At 46.1% G+C, this 21,798-nt stretch overlaps 1 protein-coding gene across 2 annotated transcripts in view; it reads right to left on the bottom strand.

The window, feature by feature from the left end:
• Window positions 1–4,748: 4,748 nt before the first annotated feature.
• RSF1 (remodeling and spacing factor 1) overlaps window positions 4,749–21,798 on the bottom strand; it is a 57,970-nt gene continuing 40,920 nt past the window's right edge. For both annotated transcript variants that reach the window (XM_061458069.1, XM_061458070.1), the window contains 7 exons: window positions 20,559–20,613; window positions 19,633–19,742; window positions 15,588–15,655; window positions 14,311–14,518; window positions 11,850–12,073; window positions 9,594–9,785; window positions 4,749–7,892 (listed from right to left, as the gene is read on the bottom strand). In XM_061458069.1, coding sequence (XP_061314053.1) covers window positions 7,315–7,892; window positions 9,594–9,785; window positions 11,850–12,073; window positions 14,311–14,518; window positions 15,588–15,655; window positions 19,633–19,742; window positions 20,559–20,613 — 1,435 coding nt within the window. In that variant the 3' untranslated portion in view covers window positions 4,749–7,314. The remainder of the gene's footprint in view (window positions 7,893–9,593; window positions 9,786–11,849; window positions 12,074–14,310; window positions 14,519–15,587; window positions 15,656–19,632; window positions 19,743–20,558; window positions 20,614–21,798) is intronic.

Here is a 21,798-nt window from a genome sequence, read left to right as displayed (position 1 = left end):
CACAAGGCAAGCACTGAACCTCGGTCAAGCTATTGGGTTGGAGCAACATCGCTATGAAATGAGCTATAAAAACTGTGTAGGAGAATGGAACACACACAAAAGTCATCACAACGGCAGTAAATCCATCAGCTGTTCCCCAGAGCTGGTCAGAGAAGGGAAAGCTCCATCAACTGAGCTGCCATAACAAACCCAACATAAACCAGGAGTTAGTGACCCATTCCCATGGCAGGCAGAGGACTGAGATGCAGCGGGCAGCTACTCGTGCGGTGACCGCTAAACCCCACTTGTTTCCTCAATACACTTTCTGCACGGCGTTATTTCAACGTTTGTTTTATTATGACAATTTACATGTCATATTTATAGGAAAGAAATGACAGTAGAGATTATAACAAAAAAAAACCAAAACAAAATCAACCCATTATGAAAGTAAAGTTACACAACGAGGCCCCCAAGCTAGAAAATGGCTTCAGGCCCAGCTTATACACAAAGAGTTCTGAGCAGACTGTAGTGAGAGACAACGCTGAACGAGTCATTAACAAAAATATTGGCACCAGCCTTAACGTGAGGATGTCTTTTGACTTCATTTACAAGGAATACAGTATTTCAACAGCGGTGGGCTGCGAATCCCAAACCAGGAGCTGTTAATCGACTGCAGTTAAACCCTTTGAGCACTGAGGCCGCCGTGACTTCCGTCTGAAAGCGTTGGAACGCGTCGTGTTCTGCACGTGGTATCCCTGGTGTGGCCAAGGGGGGAAAAGACAGTGAAAGCACCACCCGATTTATGTGCAACAAGAATAACGCTTCCAGTTTGCTCAGTGGATCTCCCCCTCCTCACACACACATACACACATACACACACACACACAGCGTGCGTCCCCTCAGTCCTTTCTCTTTAGGTAGTCATGATTAAAGAGAGACTGTGAAAAACCAAGGTTCCAGGACTCAAGAAACACAAGGGTTAAACTCAACCTAAAGAGTGGCACCTGACACGTTCGCTCCTAAAGGAAACAGAACTGAGGCCAACTGTGAGACTGGTTTAAGCAGCTCCAGGTTCCTTTGCAAACACAGGAATGACACAAAAGCATGTTTCATGTAAGTAGATCTTAAGTTTGAAGAGACCTTTCTGGCAGGTTTGCTCCAATTCTCACAGAAGGGTTAGTAGCAAGTAACCTGTCCCGTGTTACGTGGGGACATTGAACATACCCCGTGTGTCACGTACAGGACCTGTGCTGATGTGAGAGCCGTGGCACGCACCCACAGCGGTGTCACACACCATCTCCTGCCTGCTGTAGGAGGGTCGTGAAACACAGGCAGGAACAAGCAACCACATTGGCATTGCCAACAGACTGTTTTCATGTGAGTTAGGGGGAGGAGTACCACTTTAATAAGTATAGTAGAGGAGTAAGATGCTGTACAAGAGGTTTAGAGCCCATATACCGAGTATGAAGTGGAAAACTGAACAAGGCTTATAGCTTTATGAGCTGATTTCCTTTTCTACCACTACCTTGAGTAGCAGATGAGTTATCATTAAGGACTTTTAACTGCTCTAACTAACAAATGGTGCACTGGTAACTAGGCCTATTGTATGCTTTAGTAGAAGGACTTTATCCCCATTGAATCACTGAAGTTCTGACAGACTAAGCTAAGTTTAGTTGTGTGGGACACAGCAAGAAGAACAAACAAAGCAAACTCTGCAGACTCCAACCATGTCCCCAGAGGCAAACATTGTCATAACACACCGTGGACTGATCCTGGTTTTCTCCACATCCCCATTGCACTGATGGGACATCACCGATTCCCACAAGGAGGGAGACCTTGAGTAGATTTTCCTGTTACTGTGAAGGTCAGGATGAGAAAAAGGAGGGTATCGGGATGATTCTCCTAAACAGAGACCTTCCACTGGACAACACAGTCTATAAAGGGTGAGTCAGAAGTCATTGTTAGGCCTATCCAAGACCTGTCTTGCAAAAGGCATGGGTTTGCATACACATATTTCCATTCCACTTCCCTCCATCCATTCCCCATCTCCTGCTGCTGGTCCAACAGCAGGAGCAAGCTCTGTCTGCACCTGGGGAACCAGTGAGACTGACTATACACAAAGTGCTGCCAAGTGCGCAAGTAAACCAACTGACCGGCCAGAGCAGCTCTGCTCAGCTCTCCTTAGAAACCTCTGGGGTTCTATGGAGCAGCAGCAGATCTATCCACAGACACACGTGCCTTCCTTGAGCACGTGTCCCCTCCAACTGCTCTACTGTCCCCAATCCTGCTCCTCAGCTGGGGTGTGGGGTGCCAGCCCTTACAAAATGATAGTCATAAACCCAAGGTGTAGGACTTGCTTTTCATTGCAGTTCAATCTGGAGCCTTTACACCACATAGTCAATTATAAACCCCTCTTCTCTACTTTAGAGTGTTCTATTCTTTCCCCCAGAAGCTGTACACAATCTTCTAAGTGTCATACACAGCAATATACATCTTTTGCAATATACAAAATAAGTTCAATTACTCTGAAGCACTGGGACAACCAAGTCCCAAGCACATGGGGTTTTTGCTGTTTGGAACTATCTCAGTTACTTACACCTAAAGTAAGAGCTTCGTAAGTGATGTGTTTTCAGCAGTGATTAGTAAGCTTCCATACCCCAACTGCTGCATGTCCAGCTTCAGCTGAGAACTATTCCTGAAGCCAGAATAGGTCTCACACTGGGGTACTCAACTATGAAGCACCAAAAATCAGTCATAGAATTCCTTACATCAGTATATAATGGAAAAAAAATAAGGATAACTTCTGCTGGATTTACTGTTTTCTGCCTTCCAACATTCTAAGTGAGATACGGTCCCTATTGCTTTAGGGAAAGGGAGGAAGAAAAGGCTACTGGGATACGTGGGCTTGGTCCTGCAAATCCTTCACACAACATCCTAAATGCTTCTCTTCCTAAGGCAGGAATGCATCCTAAATGCATTCCTTCCTTTAAGCACTGAAGGAATTGCAGTTGGGCTCCTTCACATGAATTGCTGGAGTTTTCCCCTACTACGTTCAGAAAGTGACTGTTCTGGTTGAAGATATTTGATCTTTTATATATATATAAATATTTATATATAGTTAAGGTTTCCTATACCCAGTGAACTGGGAGCCTATGTCAAATGTACATACACACCTTGGCTGCTCACTGCACATCATATCCATACGACAATAGTGAACAGTAGTCCCTGCACATGTACCAAACCCCATTTTCAAGGCCTGTGCATTGCCCTTTTGAATGAGATGATACAAATCTCTTCAGCAGAGCACGCTGAGGCTGGCATCACTGCCAGCATTTCTTGGAATTCCTGTGTACAGAGTGAATTTAAAAAGCAGATGCCATAAAAAATTCCTTTTCCTAAAAGAAGTGAGTGAAAATAATGGCATTTGAAACAATGATTTGAAAGTTGAGACCAGGATTTGCTATTGAAGAGCACTGAAAAACCCAAGTTATAAGCACCTGAAAGCAGAAGTGTTGAATGGACACCCTGACAATGAACTATCCAAGCTGTTAAACAGCAGCTGGATACTGATGTAGCCCAAATGACCAAGGTGAAGACAAAGCAGAGCACTTCTGCCATATGGTTTATGCTTTTGTGAACACGGTGTTTTCCCCTTGAGGTTCTGTGAGTATGGTCTCTAACCAAGGGTTTAGACACAGCCATCAGAAACAGGAATGAACAGGAAACAAGCCCAGCTCAGCCATTACCCCCGGTGTAGGAAGAGGAACTGAGACACGTTAATGCACACTTCATAAGCAAGCAGTTGAGGGGAAAAGCATCTCAGATGCTGTCAGAACAGAGCAAACCCTTCCATTAAAGAATAAACCCCAGGAAGATGCAGTCATTTCACAACACAATTCAAGCCGTACAAAGTCCAACTGGCAACGAGTTAATTGTTCAGCACTGATCTTCCTATAGGATTCCAACACTACGGGGGGTTTTGGTAGTTCAGTGTCATCACTCTCCATGTTTAAACCAAGAAGATGCTCAGGTTTAGAAGAGTCAATAACTAGAAGGCAACTGTGGTGAAACCAAGTTCCTTGTTCTACCACCCTCTGGTTACACGAACACACCACGTTCATTACTGTTGCTCACAGTCACACGAGCTGCACATGAACGGCCATCGTTTATCTTGGTGACACAAAAAAGTCCATTTCTCCACTCAATGTACAGGTTCTTCCCCTCACCAGTGCTACTTAACCTGCACAGAGACATCAATTCCCTTTCTCCCCCCTTGGTTACACTACAAAGAGTTTGTAGTTAAAGCTTTTAGTAGACAACCTGTGTGGAATAAATGCTTTGTGCATTCAGCTGATAGCTGTTGTACTTTTAAATCCATTATGGTAAAGTAATCCCTAATTCTCTTACGGGTTTTGAGCCTTCTGTTGGGCCAAAGCCACCTGAAGATCATTACTCAAAGCATTTAACCTCTGATCTCGTAAGTACAGAGAAGAGCACCAGACTGTGGGGACCCCAGGAGGACATTTCCACTCTGGAATCACATACACACACTATCACAGGGTGAACCCTGAAAATGGCATCTTTCCAAACAGGAGAATGTACATTTCCCTTAGAGAGAAATGAAAGAAGACTCTGAAGCTGCCAGGACTTTCTGAAGGGCATTTCCTGCAGTTCCAACTCACCCAACGTTCCCACTGGTATAAGAGGGAACTCTGGATCCCGGAGGGATGAAGCTGTCTCAGGTACCACAGGTGACTTCTTAGAAGAGAGAAAAGCTGGGTTTTGAGAAGTGAAACTTGGACACAACTTGTCATTCCCTGCTTTTAAAACATGACATTCCTGATGTAAGCTTCAATGCTCCAATTCTGCTTCCTGGTCTTTCCCACTTTCACATCAGTCCCTAACTCGGTATCCTCCTGGTTGGTATATTCAGTATCTCAACCCTTTTGTATCTTCCTATGTTCACAATTACTCGCACACCATGTATTTAACATCTGGGATGACTCTAGAGGCAAGAACGTTTGCTACAGCACTGATCAGATCCTAAAAGGCTCCATCAGGCAGCAAAAGAGATTATGGCACTGCCAAAACAAATGAGAATCCATCACTTGCACATGGACCAGTTTCCATGGCAAATATTAGAAATGAACATTGAGAAGCAGAAACTATGTTCTTGCTTGGTTTAAAACGTAAGTGTATTAGAAACGTAGCAGCACTACATTTATGCATCACTTAAGCAAAGAAAACCACTAGAGTAGCTTAAAATGCTACAACAGGCTCTTTAGAACTTCATCCTACGCTTCTGTGGCTTTTCATTACCCTGTTTTAGGAATGAAAGCTTAGTTAACAGCAGTAAGGTGGGAAAAGAGTTAATCTGTAATGGAATCAGGTTCTCATTTAGAGTGATTTCTCATTTAAGGTACAAGCTTGCTTAGCACAGCAGATAGTGAGTTCCATCTGATTCTAGCTCTGCAGCAGGATATGTGCGCTGCTGGAACCCAGATGAGGAAGAGTCAGAGAGTGGTTTGGATAGAAAGAGATGGGGCAACAAAGGCCAGAAGGCAGGCAGTTTGGGGATGTAGGCTTTCTAGAGAGGTATTTAGTAAAGGCCTAATGCCAGTTGAATGCCAAGAGAACAGAAGTGCTTCATGACTGACTAGGAAATACAATATAATGGAAGGGGATGGGGTGGGGAAGGAGAACTCACTCCTCGGTGGCAGCAGCAGTTTTGGTGCATCCATTGCCGGCAATGGACATCAACACCAGTCAAAAATCCCAGTCTCAGAGCAAGAGGATTAACAGATGTGACCTTGTTGGGTTGCAGTGTTTGGCAGATGTCAGCTGTCCGTGTGCTACAGCAAATGCTACAGCCTGCATCTGGAGTCAGAGTAAAGAGAAAGCTGAATGCTACCCAAACCACATCAGCTCTGTATATATGCCCCATGTTGGTTGGGGTTGTCTTATCCTTGAGTAAAAGCACAGATCACTTCATGCCCACTCAAAAGGCGATGGGATGTCTTGGAGCCGAGGGTTTTCTCTCACAAACACTGCCTTCTTGAAACCAGCTGGGTCACAGGACAATTATTAACATGGATTAAGGAAACCCTAGTGGCCAAAGGCCAACGCTACATTCAAAACCCGCTAATAACATCCAGGCAGAGAAGTAAAAGCGAAACAAAAACCACACACAAACCCCAAACAGAAAACCTCCCAAAGGAAAACTGTTCCATTTGTTTACTTCAATTTGAAGTAGATATTAAGGACATGAATGGACCAGTGGTGGTTTAGTTGTAAATCCCTCAATCCTCTGATGCACTGTCATTCTGGTGGTCACGGCTGTTTGCACGCACGGATTTTGCTGGGAATACTCCAACACGGTGAAACTCGAGCGGCCAGGCAGCTACAGGCTTCTTTGTGTCTGTACAAGCTTCCAGCACGTCAAGATGCCATCCAGCTTACAGATAGCTTCACCTTGATACATCCTCCCTCTAGACACTGTGCATCGAGGAGCATCGGATGAGACAGCTTTCGAGACTGATGGCAAGAGTGTTTGGGCTGCCAAAAACTTCATTACAGTACACTTTACTGTACAAACACTTTAAAGGATGTTTATTAGGAAAGTCTGCAAGTCATAATGGATAGTAGAGTTCTTGTTTATGGTACCTTCTTGGCCTCTAAGGATTCTGTTTGCCTCCAGTATTCAAAAATCAAAACTGCATCTCCATGAAGGTGATTACTAAAATGAGCTATGGTTGTTAACCTACAACTCACAAAATGCGACAGTACAGACATTTAATCTTTCACTGTCTGTTAAGTTGTCATCTAAGTTGTGAACATTTAAATATAATATATATCTCATATGAAAAAGCTAAAGCACAAGTGCTTCTGCACCCACCCCTTCCCACCCCCCCACCCACCCTCCCCCCCCCTTTGCTTTGAGCCAAACCCACCCCAGCTCCGGTTTGGGCCCTGACCGATTTGGAATGCTTTCTTAGGCCACCCATTTCCACAAATTTGTATGCACTCAAGGAAATATAAAGTCAAAAATATACAAATCTCTTGTTGTTATAAGGTTTTTGTGAGTGAAATTACCCAGGACCATGGACTTGGAAGGAGAAAGGGGAGGAAGGGGTAAAGAGAGAGGGACTTTACAGCAATTCATCTTCAGAGTTCAAAACTGGTCACTTCACAGAAAGACTGCAGGACTGGTGAAATTCTTGCTTCTAAAAAGTGATACTGTAGTGGCGAGTTTTCTAGGAAAAATAAAAGAGCTTTTAAGAACTGGCCCGCTGGTATGAGCTACCGTGGAATAAATTAGCACAAAAAATGGAAGTCTTATAACTGTTCACTGTTACAGACGTAATCAACAAGGTCAGTCACTCGCAAGAGTTCATCTTCATCTTCCTCCGGCCCTACCGCCTCCTGCCCGCTCCCCGTGCCGTTGGGCGCCAGGCTGGCGCTGGCTGTGCTGTCCTTGGGGGCTTGGGTCTTCTCAGCTGGCTTCCCAATCAAGTTCTCAATGGTTTTCCCTGGGCTCTGTCCGTTGGTGGAAGGCAAATCCACCAGGCTGTAGTCCAAAGGGCTCTCTACTTTCCCTACGTTATCAAAGTCATCTTCGTCGTCGCTCTCTATCCGGTAGCAGTGCTTCTTGCTGTTGTCTTGAGGAGCCTGTGCTGCTGGCAGCTTGTTCGCAGGAGCAGGTTTCTCGGTGTCATCGTTGGTGTTTTCAAGGGTGTCTTCCTCGTCCGTTTCGATCCGGTTGAGCCGTTTGCGGACAGGCCGCCCCTCGTCCTCCTCCTCCTCCTCCCCTTCCTCCTCACTGTAGTCGTCTGTACTTCGCCGGCGCTTCCGGATCAATCGCTTGGACTCCTTTGTGGATTCGTCATCTTCAGAGTTCTTCGATGTGTAGCTCTCTGGAAGAAGCAGCAGACTTAAAGCCATTAGCAAGTGAGTACAGCCAGAACCATCACACTATCTAGTCTTCATCTTTCACATGCATTAAAAAGCCACATCTCGCTCACCACACACATTTCTGTCTCCTTCCCCAACCAACTCAGAACTCTCCAGGCTTTTTACTGTTTAAATAAACTGCTCAGGAAGCAAAGACAACAATCTGTGGGACTGCAGTGACAGGACAAGGGGTAACGAGTTAAAACTTAAACAGGGGAGGTTTAGATTGGATATAAGGAAGAAGTTCTTTACTGTAAGGGTGGTGAGGCACGGGAATGGGTTGCCCAAGGAAGTTGTGAATGCTCCATCCCTGGTGGTGTTCAAGGCCAGGTTGGACAGAGCCTTGGGTGCCATGGTTTAGTGTGAGGTGTCCCTGGCCATGGCAGAGGGGTAGAACTGGATGATCTTAAGGTCCTTCCCAACCCAAACCATTCTATGATTCTGTGATATTCTGTTTCCAATCTAAGGCTTTGGAAGTGGGTGTAATTCCCCCTAAAAGTGTTAACTGCATGCCAGGAATAACAGATCTGCATCCCTGATCTAGTTCCAGGGATGGGGCAGCCACAGCTTCTCTGGGCACCCTGTGCCAGCGCCTCAGCACCCTCACAGGGAAGAGCTTCTGCCTAAGAGCTCATCTCAGTCTCCCCTCTGGCAGGTTAAAGCCATTCCCCTTGGCCTGTCCCTACAGGCCCTTGTCCCAAGCCCCTCTCCAGCTTTCCTGCAGCCCCTTCAGGCACTGGAGCTGCTCTAAGGTCTCCCCTTCAGGAGCCTTCTCTTCTCCAGGCTCACCCAGCCCAGCTCTCTCAGCCTGGCTCCAGAGCAGAGCTGCTCCAGCCCTCGCAGCATCTCCATGGCCTCCTCTGGCCTCGCTCCAACAGCTCCACGTCCCTCTTGTGCTGCTGCCCCAGAGCTGGATCAGGGCTGCAGGGGGGGGTCTCAGAAGATACTGTACAGTTGCATTACCCGCTTGTTTCCCTTCATCTAAGAGCCAACTCTAACACTCTGTAAACTCAGGTCAAAAACTACCTACAAATCAGGTGTTCACCCTGTCAAGCACAGCCGATTCGCTGAGGCTGCCTGGCAGCTATTGCACCCTGTATTGCTCCGTGTCTCTAATAGCCAGATCCGAGGTCTCAGAAGCTGGCACCCAGAATGAAGGGCACCCAACATCAGTGCTTGCTTCTGCAATAGCTGATTTTACATCATAATGCACAGTGGTTACTCATGTGTGACTGACATTACTGAGATGTGCTTCTCCATGCTTCCCAAAGCTCCTTCAAACAGCACATGGAATGAGTCTTAACCATGAGCACACACACACTCAGGGCACCAGAAGTAACACCCTTTCCCTTACAAAAGAGAATCTTTAAAGGCTCACGGGATGAAGCTTTGTGACCTCTTAAGAGAGAAGTGGTGAAACAAGTTATATTAGAGCCAGTTTTGGAATCTCAGCACTCTGTACCAGACTCACTGAACTCAGACCTGGAAGGGACACCGATGCCTATGCTGTGATTGTAACGGTGAACCATAAAGTACCAGTGGACTGAAACATTAAGGAACTCTAGAAGGAAGAGTCTCCAAAAGCTCTGTTTTATGTACAGTTTTCTCTTCATGCTCCTGCTGACCTAGAGCAGCTGCTGCAAAGAGAGGACTGGTCGTTTTACCTTCACTGTCCGAAGTGGAGAGCCGGCGTTTATGGACTCTCCTTAACTCCTTCCCGTATCGGACACTCTTCTGTGAGCCATCACTTTCAGAATCCTCCTTATAATTGACTTGTCTCTTCTGATTCCGTCGTGATCTTCTCCTCCTGGTTTCCAGGTAATCATCGTCGCTGTAATCTGTGTAATCACCGCTCTCTGTGCAGAAGGAAACAGCAACCTGTGTTATTCCATTAAAGCAAAACAACTTAGATGAGCTTTAGACCAGCACCAGTAACTCCATGTGCTCTCCCAGCACAGGCGGCTCATTATTCTGACCCATTCCAGGCTCATGCCTCAGTCTCCCTATTCATCACCAGCACAGAATTGCTGATGATGCCTCATCCCTGGCAGTGTTCAAGGCCAGGCTGGACACAGGGGCTTGGAGCAAGCTGCTCTAGTGGAAGGTGTCCCTGTCCACGGCAGGGGTTGGAACTGGATGAGCTTTAAGGTCCCTTCAACCCAAACCATTCCATGATTCTATGATTTCCAGATCTTCTCACAAAGCCTCTTCCTGCCTCCCTCAAACTCCTCCAGAAGGTGCTTTCCTTCCAGTGTTTTTATTCCTTCATCCCTACTGGAGTCAAAAGATGCCTCCTCTACAGTTCCTGAGAGTTGAAACAACCTTACTGGATTGGAGCTGATGATGCACATTACCCTGGGAAGTCCTTTCTGCTTCTGAAATTTAAATAAATTAGTTATAAAATTGAAAGTAACAACAAGCATCAGTCTCCCTAGAGCATAAGTTTGCTTAAACCAGAAGCTGTACATAGGACACTTACCAGCACCCACAGCTCTTCCTACACCAGTCTACTGCACCTACTGCCTTCAAGCATTAAATAGCCTTGAATCAGCTTTAACTTGAATCAGCTTTTTCACTGTGCCACAACCATTACTGCAGAACACAGGTCTGTAAGTGTCACATACTGCTCCTTAGTGATTGCCAGGAGTCACTGATCGAAGTGGCATCCTCTTTACTTCCTCAAGCATTAGAGGAAGAATCAGAGCAAGCCAACAAGAACCACCTTCAGGAAGAAACTCCATCGCTGGAGACTGGAAACAAAGCCACTCACAGGGAACCTTACTTCCTTAGCTCAAAATAGGCTTAAAGCAGTATCCTGGGGGACCACGAAGGGGGTGAAAGACAGAAACACATTGTTAACTCTTGGATGCATATGGAATGACACTGGAATCAGCTGGGTTTACCACAGCTGTCTGTCCACCAGGAAACAGTACTTGCTGCTGTGTGCTATAGATATAGAAGTTACTTTAGACTTCTGCCAATATCTTCACTGGGAACAGGTTATGATTAGATGCACTCAGGGCAGGGAGACAGCAACTCTTTTAAGTGCATGTAGCTAACTTCATCCCTCCGTGCATGAACCCTCCTTTTGGAAACCAATACTCCAACATATTCATCTCTGTTCTAGAGAGGCAGATACACCACTGGGAAGGTAACACACACTGCAATAAGTTAACACTCCAGTGTACTTAGTACCTTATATTCTCAGTAAGTCAAAGTAAGTGCTTATGTATCTGGTGCTTTCCAGGACTGGGTCTCGAATGAAGCAGAAACAAGGAGGGCAGTCCTCAGAGGAAGATGCAAGTCAGGAAAAGGTTTAAGTATCTCTTAGGTACTATTCTCACACTTCAGACTGCACAAACAGAAAGCAATCTGCTTGAAGGACAAGCAAAATGAAGTGAATAAAGTTCTCCTGCAATGGAAGAGTCTTCAGTTACTAAAGATCAAAAAGGATAATTATGGGAGAGAGATTCAAGGTGTTATCATTGGCTTTCAAGCCAGAACTCGAATGCCATACAAGTGAAGGAATTTTCTTCCATACAAACAGAGGGAAAATGTTTCTTTCAGAAGCTTTTTCAAAGGTGATGGGAAGGTTTTTGTGTAGCTATGAAGCATATTTTGACACCACCATTTCTCTTCCCTGCACTCATGTGCCCAGCTGGAAGGTACGGGGTAGCTGTAACTGTCCACAAAGACACAAGCTTCCATTTTAATACATAACTGCTGAAAAAGCAAGCACCCAGAGCCCAGCTTCCTGCAGAATATTCACAGCCCAACAAGTAGCAAACTGCTTTACAGCGAAGATGACATCTGACTTGACCAAAGCAAGCCAACAGGTTCATGTCAGTCATGCCAGCAAACACAGACTTCCACTCTTCCCCTCTTGAGTACTGCATATGGCAAAGATTTCTTCTACTCACCAGATTCTCTGCTTGAATTCTCCTCGGAATCTTCATCTTCATCATCTTCAGAGTATTTTTTCTTGACTGTTTTCCTTCGTAACCTCCTGCTTTGCCTCATGGGCCTGGAGAGGTGTCGCCTGGAGATGCGGGCACAGAACTCGGAATCGCTGTCTTCGTTTGACGGGGGGTCATCTTCACTCTCATCCAGGTTCTCCTCTGATATAACAAACTCGTCCTGAGATCTGGTCAAAGAAAGACCACAGACAACACAGGTAGATATTGGAAACAGAACTTGGAGTTTACAAGTGATAGATGCAAAATATATCTGTCATTAAAGATCTATCCATGAAATATATCCGTGTATGCAGAATTTCCCATGCAAACATCATGAGGTTCAATAAGACCAAGTGCAGGGTCCTGCCCCTGGGTCAGGGTGAACCCCAGCATAAACACAGGCTGGGGGAGACTGGATGGAGCCTGGAGAAGAGAAGGCTCCTGAAGGGGAGACCTTAGAGCAGCTCCAGTGCCTAAAGGGGCTGCAGGAAAGCTGGAGAGGGGCTTGGGACAAGGGCCTGTAGGGACAGGCCAAGGGGAATGGCTTTAACCTGCCCGAGGGGAGACTGAGCTGAGCTCTTAGGCAGAAGCTCTTCCCTGTGAGGGTGCTGAGGCGCTGGCACAGGGTGCCCAGAGAAGCTGTGGCTGCCCCATCCCTGGCAGTGTTCAAGGCCAGGTTGGACACAGGGGCTTGGAGCAAGCTGCTCTAGTGGAAGGGGTCCCTGCCCGTGGCAGGGGTTGGAACTGGATGAGCTTTAAGGCCCCTTCTAACCCAAACCATTCTATGGTTCTGTGGTATTTGAACACAAAGCTGCTGCTCTCATGTAAAACATGCATCTCAGCCTGATCAACTTCTGACATTCCTGTCATTTCCAAAGTGAGCCAATGCTTTTTTAACCACCATTAGGCACTGCAGTTCACAGTCCCCTGCATTTGGCCACCAGCTGAATGTAAATCCCAACACAGATCCAGCAGACATTCAGCAGAGGAGGGAGCTGACAATGCATGAGCACACTTTACCTGATCAATGCACTATTACTTCTACCCTCATTGACTGGAAATGTCCAGCACATTTAACTCAGCACATTCATGTCCTCAGCACGATCATGGGTGGAAAACAAAGCTCCAGACTGCATCTGTGTTGTATACATTATCCACACACTTAGTAAACTGACACAGTGAAAGGTGTACAGCTTTAAATGTTGATGCTAAAAAGCCCAGGCCTCATGCTCCATTAAGTGCCTTCACTGAGGCATAAAGAATGTCCAAAATTAGTATTAATTTTGTTAATGTCAGGCATTTCCCAGACGGAATGATGAGGAATTTCACATTAAAAGAGTTTCAGTCAGCCAGAGCAATACTCATTTAGTGTTTAAAGCTTCACATGTATTGGTTTCCTATAGTATAAACCGCTCTGCTGGCTGTTTTCAAACTCTTATCTCCTAGAAAGCAGAAATCAGGAATTGAGTTCAGAACCTGCATGTCAAGGTCTGTATGCTCTAAATGGGGACATTTTCCTCTTCTAATTTCAATCAGTCCCAAGAATAATCCCATAAAATTGGGCATATTTCCAAAAGGAAACAGCCAGCCCCATTTTAGCTATGTCTCTGTTAAGGATTTCTGCTGGAGGGTCACATCATAACAAGATTACAAGAGGGACATTGAGGTGCTGGAGCAGGGCCAGAGAAGGGCAACGGAGCTGGTGCAGGGCCTGGAGCCCAAGTGTGATGGGGAAGGGCTGAGGGACCTGGGGGGTTCAGTGTGGAGAAAAGAAGGCTCAGGGGGGACCTGATCACTGCCTACAAGTGCCTGAGAGGAGGATGGAGCCAGGAGGGGCTGGGCTCTGCTCCCAAGGAACAAGGGATGGGACAAGAGGAAACGGCCTCAAGCTGCACCAGGGCAGGTTTAGATGGAGCTGAGGAACAATTCCTGCCCCAGAGGGTGCTCAGGCATTGGAACAGGCTGCCCAGGGCAGGGCTGCAGTCACCGGCCCTGCAAGTGTTCACACCCCGTGGAGATGAGGCCTCAGTGCCATGGGGCAGTGGTGGCCTTGGCAGTGCTGGGGAATGGTTGGACTTGGTCATCTTAAAGTCTTTCCCAACCTAAATAATTCCATGATTCCATCAGAGAACTGGGCCCATCTGCTCCTTCACTAAGATAACCACGTCCAGAACACCACAGCACAGCCTCAAACACACCAGTAACATTTCCAGAACATGTTTTGCTTAAAATACAGATGGGATGATCTCAGTGCATGGATCTGGGGTGCTGCTTTTCCAGCACAGTGACATCCCCTTAGGCCAGGAACACTTCTGCTGGCACTGTGCAGTGCCACTCCAGCACCGGGCTCCTAATCATTGTTTCAGGGGCACTGCAGAGACACAGGAGGCTGTAGCAGTTGTGGTAGGGGTTAAATCAGACCTACCCATCACTGATCTTGAATTCCTCTTCACTCTCCTCCTCATCCAGGTTGCTGTCGCTGTCCAGGTCATTCAGTCGCCGTCGTTTCTTGCGCCGTGCCACAGCAGCCCTTTGGGGTCGCTTGTTTTCTTTCCTTTCCTCCTCTAGGATTGTGGAAATGTCTTTTCCACGGTGACCTGTGATATTGGACATGTCTTTGCCTCTGCCAATGCCTGAATTCAGTGAGAGAAAGGGGGAAAAAGAGCAAGTTTAGGTTTTGTTTAACTTTATAGGTATCTTCCTCCCATGCCTCCAGTTTCAGCTATTCTCTTTAAAGCAGGGTATTTATCATGCAACGCTCTGTCTCGACCACCCTGTGGTCACTTGGACATACTGAGGTCCACATTGAGGGTGTCAGCATTCTGACACTCAACCCAACCCACACTATTACCAATTGCCAGTGCCTTTTGAGTAGGGCAGATGTCAGAAAACACACCTTCATCATAATGCTCAATATCCCTCTTGGGAGATGAAGTGTTTAAGTTGTGGTTTGGCCACAGAGTGGGGTTCTGCAGGGCTGGTTTTACTGTTGAGACTTAGTTGTGTCTATTGTATGGATCTTGTGTTACACACCCTCAGACACCTGATTTACTGACTGCCCATGTGCATCCACCAAGCTTCTGAAAACTGGTGTCTTGGTGGAGACGCCACAAGCCAAGGAACTGAGGGATAACGCTTCATGGGAGCTTTCTCCAGCAAGCTGAGGTGATGCAGAAGCACAAATCCACCTGCACTGCCACATACTAGTGAAGATCTCCCTTTTGGTCCTCTATGTCACCTTAATAGGCCTCCAAGAACATAATTCCACTCTATTCATGTTTAACTGAGAAGTGCTTATAGAGCTTATCAATATTTAAGATGACTTTGGAGACCTAGGTTTCAGGGGGCCCAACTGCAGACCCCAGTTTTGACAGGGGACAAATGCCAACAGCACAAGCTGCCATCCCAGTCTCTAATCGAAACCCTAGCAAACGAATTATAAGGGTTTTCTTGTCATGCTTATCCATTGCATTCATATATTGAATGTACAAGCTCAATTTAACTAGCAAGACCAAATACATTTTGGCAGCCTGAGATGGCCATTCCCAAGCAAATGATTTCATTTGATTCCAAAAGTACAGCAGTATAATCTGTAAATCATGGAGTTTAAGGGAGAGGATGCTATTTGTGGCTGCTCATAATAAAACAAATCTCAACCATTATCACCACTGCAATGAAAACCAAACAGCATCAGTAACATACCTCCTCCATCAGCCTCCTTGATATCATCTTCAATGGCTTCATCAATTGCCTCATCAAATTCATCAAACCTAAAAGGAACAGCTTTCATTTACCACTCTGAAGTGAATCCTGATTAAATTATACTATGAAAACATACTTATGTAAAACTGCTCTAAGAAATCACAGTGCACAATGGGCTGGATATAAAATAACAAAGGTAATGGGCTGGTTGATGATCAAATAGCCACTTCTTAAAGGTGTGGGGTCTATTTCTACTTGCTAGCAGCTTATTTACCACTGCCTGGGTGTCTTACTACTGATGTATGTGAACAGAAAACCACTCTCCCTTTGCATGACTCCCCACTGAATTTAACAATATATAACTGCAGTGCTCTATAAGATGCTCTCAGTGGCATTTTTCACACAAAGCATCAGTCATTTATTCCACACCTTTCATCAGAAGACACACAAACACCAATCTGCAAGAGAGACTTTTAGGCACCATTAAAGTCAAAGGAAAATGATTCATGCTGTCTGAATCTTCCTTGAAACCTTATTTCAGAGAGCTCTGAGCTCCTCTTTAAGCTCATGGGCATTTTACTTTATGGATCTGTACCCTCCCAAGCTGAACAGATAAAACATATTGTACACAGTACCACTGAATCACAGAATCCCAGACTGGTTTGGGTTGAAGGGACCTTAAAGCTCATCCAGCTCCAACCCCTGCCACGGGCAGGGACCCCTTCCACTAGAGCAGCTTGCTCCAAGCCCCTGTGTCCAACCTGGCCTTGAACACTGCCAGGGATGGGGCAGCCACAGCTTCTCTGGGCACCCTGTGCCAGCGCCTCAGCACCCTCACAGGGAAGAGCTTCTGCCTTACATCTAACCTGAACTCCCCGTTACAGTTTAAACTTTGTAATTATATACAAATAAGCTGTAATGTTACAGAACTAAAGAGAAGAACCAAAAGCCAAATCTGCTCTAGTGGAAGGTGCCACTGACCATAGCCGGGGGTTGAAACTGGATGAGCTCTGAGGTCCCTTCAACCCAAACCACTCCATGATTCTATTCAATATTTGTGTTTGTCATGCAGCAACGTCTATAAAACCACCTAAATCTCTGCACAATGAGTAACTCATTTAAAGGGAACAGCACTTGGAGGGAAAATGATTCAATGCTTTTATACAGATGATTTCAGTTTGTTTCTCCAGTCAAATCCCACCAAAAAGGACCATCCCCTGTATCACCACATAGATATCTTGACATCCAGCATGCAAAAGTTGACATTTTATGGACTACAGCAGGCAGTGTGTGCTTGCAGCCCAGAAAGCAACCGTATCCTGGGCTGCATCAAAAGGAGCGTGACCAGCAGGTCGAAGGAGGTGATCCTGCCCCTCTGCTCTGCTCTCGTTAGACCTCACCTGCAGCACTGTGTGCAGTTCTGGTGTCCTCAACATAAAAAAAAGGACGTGGAACTGTTGGAACAAGTCCAGAGGAGGCCACGAGGATGATCAGGGGCTGGAGCAGCTCCTGTATGGAGCCAGGCTGAGAAAGTTGCGGCTGTTGAGCCTGGAGAAGAGAAGCTGCGTGGAGACCTCATAGCAGCTTCCAGTGTCTGAAGGGGGCTACAAGGATGCTGGAGAGGGACTCTTCAATAGGGATTGTAGTGATAGGACAAGGGGTGATGGGTTCAAAATGTAACAGGGGAAGTTCAGGTTAGATATAAGGAAGAAGTTCTTTACTGTGAGGGTGCTGAGGCACTGGAATGGGTTGCCCAGAGAAGTTGTGAATGCTCCATCCCTGGCAGTGTTCAAGGCCAGGTTGGACAGAGCCTTGGGTGAGATGGTTTAGTGTGAGGTGTCCCTGCCCATGGCAGGAGGTTGGAACTGGATGATCTTAAGGTCCTTTCCAACTCTGTTCTATGATTCTGTGTTATTTAGATGCAAGATTTTCTCCTCGTATTTAAAACCCTAATGCTTTAAATACAAACACTGACAACTGGACAAGACTTTCATTAAAGATTCAGTTTCTCAGTCACAAAAGAAAGATTACAGTGATATTTCTCCTCCAGCAGAACAGCAGAAGAACAACTCCAGTATTACTCTGTATTCCAATAACAAGCATAAACCACGTCCTCATTTAAAAGTAATGTGATGGGTTTCTGGTCTCTTTATATATTCCCTAAGAATAATGGCATGTGATGTGCAAGGCAGGTTTACACCCCAAGGCAGTAAGTGGAACTATGCCATCAATAACATTAGTTCCACATCACTCAAACCCCCATTTTCCCTCCACACCACTAAAAACCCAACCTCTTTAAAATGTAAGAAATCACTTGATGCTTTCAGATCACTGCTACCAAACACCCTGAGCTCCAACACGAGCTGACAACAGCTTGCCCATGAGGTGCAATGGACCACTGCTTCTGCTGCTGCCGTCTTCATGCAGCAGATCTTTGCTAACCTGCTCAGAGGACTCGACAGCTCACTCGAGTGATACAAAGGGATTACGTGTCTCGAGAGAACACAGTGCCACACGATACACATCTGTCTGTCAGCAGAGTAAGGCATTTCCCTGCTGAAGGAAAGCATACACGATCGTCAGTGACACCAGTGGGACTTCACTGTGGACATGTAAATGTGAAGTGAATCACTGACAGGTGTAGTATTTTCAGCAGCTCTAAGTTAGGTGTATGATGGAGTCTGTAAGAAATACTCTATCATTCTGTATCAGAAAAACATTGTATGAAACATGACTTGGATTTGGGAAACCAAATCCCGGAGTGCAGCACAGGCTGGGATCTGCCCCGCTGGAGCAGCTCTATGGGAGAGGACCTGGGGGACACAAGCTCCATAGGAGTGAACAGTGAGCAGATGCAGCAAAGGCAACAGAATGCTGGGAAACATCAACAAGGACATCACCAGCAGAGATAAAGATGTCCTTGTCTCACTGTGCTCAGTGCTTGTCAGTTTTCCACCCCTGGAATACTGTGTTCAGTTTTGGTCCTGCTGCACAAAACAGGTGTGGATGGGCTGGAGAGGGGCCAGAGAAGGGCCACAAAGATGATCCAAGGGCTGGGCAGCACTGAGGAAAGGCTGAGGAAGCTGGGACTGTTCAGCTGGAAAAGAGAAGGCTCAGGGAGGCCTGATCCATGTGCCAGGAGTTAAAGGATGGCTACAAAGAAGATGGAGACTCGCTTTTGACAAGGAGTCCCATGGAGAAGACAAGGGGTGATGGGCACGACTTATTGCTGGGGAGATTCCCACTGGACACAAGAGGGAAATTTTCCACACTGAGGACAACCAGCTGCTGGAATCATGTCCCCAGGGAAGTGGTGACTCCCCAGTGCTGGGCACTGTTAAGACTGGGCTGGACAGGGTGCTGGGACACCTAGTCTAGGTCATGCTTTGCCTCGAATGGTTGGAGCAGATGATCCCTGAAGTCCCTTCCAATCTGGGACCTGTTCCAATATCCTGGAATTTTCATTTACTAACTGCATTTTTACTATCACAGTTCCTCTAAACAGGTACAGACCATTTTTAGATGAACTGTCTCATCACTGCACGTTCTGTTTCATGCCACTTTCATGCTGGACAGAGCCTTGGGTGACACGGTCTAGTGTGTGGTTTCCCTGCCCATGGCAGGGGGATGAAACTGGATGATCTTAAGGTCCTTTCCAACCCAAACCAGTCTATGCTTCTATGTCAAAAAGCCCTAATGGGGGGTTGGAAAGAGGAATTTAAGGTTTTTAGACACAAGCATAAGTTTCCCTTTCAACCAAAAGGAGAGATTTGATTCACCTGCTTTAACTTACTGCAGGAACTGCAGCAACACCCAAACCTTCTCCAGTATTCCTGAGCAAAGCACCACATGCATTTCTTTTCCTACCTCATGCCTTTGCTACAGCACCTCAGATGCTTTTGCAACCATTAACCTTAACCAGCATTGAGAGGAAAGAACAAAACTCCCTTTAGTTGGGCCTCTCCTTTAGATGTACCAGCGTGCAGGTGAAGCAGTGCTTATAAAGAAACCAAGTTTGACTTTCTTTGCTCTACAAGGTGCTGACCTGTAGCTTATGCACTTGCGGGTTCGGGTGGATCTCCTTTCAAGCAGCTTTGATTTGGGCTTTTTGGAATCTTTCTTCTTCTCTTCGTGACCTTCGGGTATTTCTGGCTCCTGTTCACATAAGACACAAGGGTCAAAAAGCTTCATCTCCCCCCTCCCTCCACACCCACTGTGCCTGAGCTCATGATAGGGATAATTCCTATGATCCATCAGGGGGAGAAAGTTAGCTTTATTACAGCCAATTGGAGTGGAAAGTCTATGTTTAAACCAAAACACAGTCTCAGTTTGAGCTCTCATGCAAAGAACAGTTTCTGTCACTTCAGACAAAGGCCTCTGGCAAAGACTTCAAGTGAATCACTTTATAATGTGTCTAAGAAGTGAGAAGAAGCTGTTTTCCACGTGAATAAACCCAGATTTCCTCTTCTGTAAATGGAAACCCTATAAAAGCATGTTAATAAACCCCTAAATGTTTATAACCACGAGTTCAATCCACATCTGAGGGAGGCAAACGTTACGCTTCTAATACACATGGCATATTCCCTTGGAATCACAAGCCAGGAACATTTGTTCCCATCCATTCCATGAGAATTAGACCTGGATAATTACACAGCAAACACCAGGGTTAAATAAATGCAATCCCACCTTTATAACCTATAGACCTGCCATGGGCAGGGAGGTGATTCTGTATCCTCCACTGACAGAGGACTCTGCGGGGCACCAGTTGGCTCTAACACACACCACGAAGCTCCCTTGGTTTCTCAGCTAAATTCAATCTAAACCAAAGGGACTACAGTTAGTTCTGACCTCCATAGAGATGGATTTTTCTTCCCAAGATGCTACATCACCTCGTAATGCACCACTGAGGAACGGCTGCCCTGAGAAACTTGGGATATAAACCAATACTCTGACACAGACACAGTAACTTACCTGAGGTGGGATGATGTTCTCAATACTGATCCCCACGTAGACCAACCGCTCTTTCCTTTAGGAGAGGAAAAGGGAAAATGAGCTTACAGACTGTAGATATATCAAATAATGCTGTAATTAGCACTGTTTGAAGCTCATGCTATCTCTAGGCAGAAGCATCCCAAGAGGATGTTCCAACTGAAATCAGTTATTTTAGTTGGAATTATGTGCTAAATCTCCTATGATTACTTTTTCCTGCCTGCATAATGTGGGAGATTCCACAGAGTTCTGACAAACAGTACTTGAAGATTGCAGCCAACACAGAAGTGATCGAAGTGAGGTGTAAAAGGCAATAAAACAACTGAAAGACAGTAATGTTGTGATCAAGATTATGTGGTCAGATCCATAACCACGACCAACTAGACTCTGAGGGTGCTGAGGTGCTGGCACAGGGTGCCCAGAGAAGCTGTGGCTGCCCCATCCCTGGCAGTGTTCAAGGCCAGGTTGGACACAGGGGCTTGGAGCAAGCTGCTCTAGTGGAAGGGGTCCCTGCCCGTGGCAGGGGTTGGAGCTGGATAAGCTTTAAGGTCCCTTCCAACCCAAGCCAGGCTGGGATTCTATAACTTTGGAGGCACTGAAAGATAAAACGGGAACTGAAAATCACACTGATCTGGAAAAATGACAGGATGCAATTCCAAATGGACACGTGCCAGGTTTTAGACCTGGGCAGGAACAATCAATTCCAGAAACACCAGGGAACAAACTTGTCCTGGGAGGGGGGGGTTGGAACTGCATGATCTTTAAGGTCCCTTCCAACCCAAACCCTTACATGAGTCTATGAAATAAGGGCCTATGTAGCAATTCTTTGCCAGAGGAGAAGAGTCTGAACAAAGATCAAGTCAAGCTGCTTTGGAAACAGCTATGATGACAGATGGGACTACAGCAACTGCAGAATCTTGTCAACTTGGCAAAGTTTAACAGAATCTAAAGCAAAAAGACTCAACCCCCACATTAATCTGGATCTTTGTAGCAAAGCTGGGACTTTGGATGGGGCTTGGAGCAAGCTGCTCTAGTGGAAGGGGTCCCTGCCTGTGGCAGGGGTTGGAACTGGATGAGCTGTAAGGTCCCTTCAACCCACAGCAGTCTGGGGTTCTATGACTCTATGACTTAACTTTGCTTACAGCAGGAGCTGTACACTGGGCTGACAATATAACTGACACATGCAGCTGAACCAGTTACCTACAGGTATGAGAAAGCCAAA

This window comes from Pezoporus flaviventris, unplaced genomic scaffold (assembly GCF_033815535.1).
Source record: "Pezoporus flaviventris isolate CSIRO_AGI_PZ_B2104156 unplaced genomic scaffold, CSIRO_AGI_Pfla_v1 ptg000025l, whole genome shotgun sequence".
In the NCBI taxonomy this organism is placed as follows: Eukaryota; Metazoa; Chordata; class Aves; order Psittaciformes; family Psittacidae; genus Pezoporus; species Pezoporus flaviventris.
Note: the sequence above shows the minus strand (reverse complement) of the source record. Positions and strands in the feature narration are given on the sequence as shown.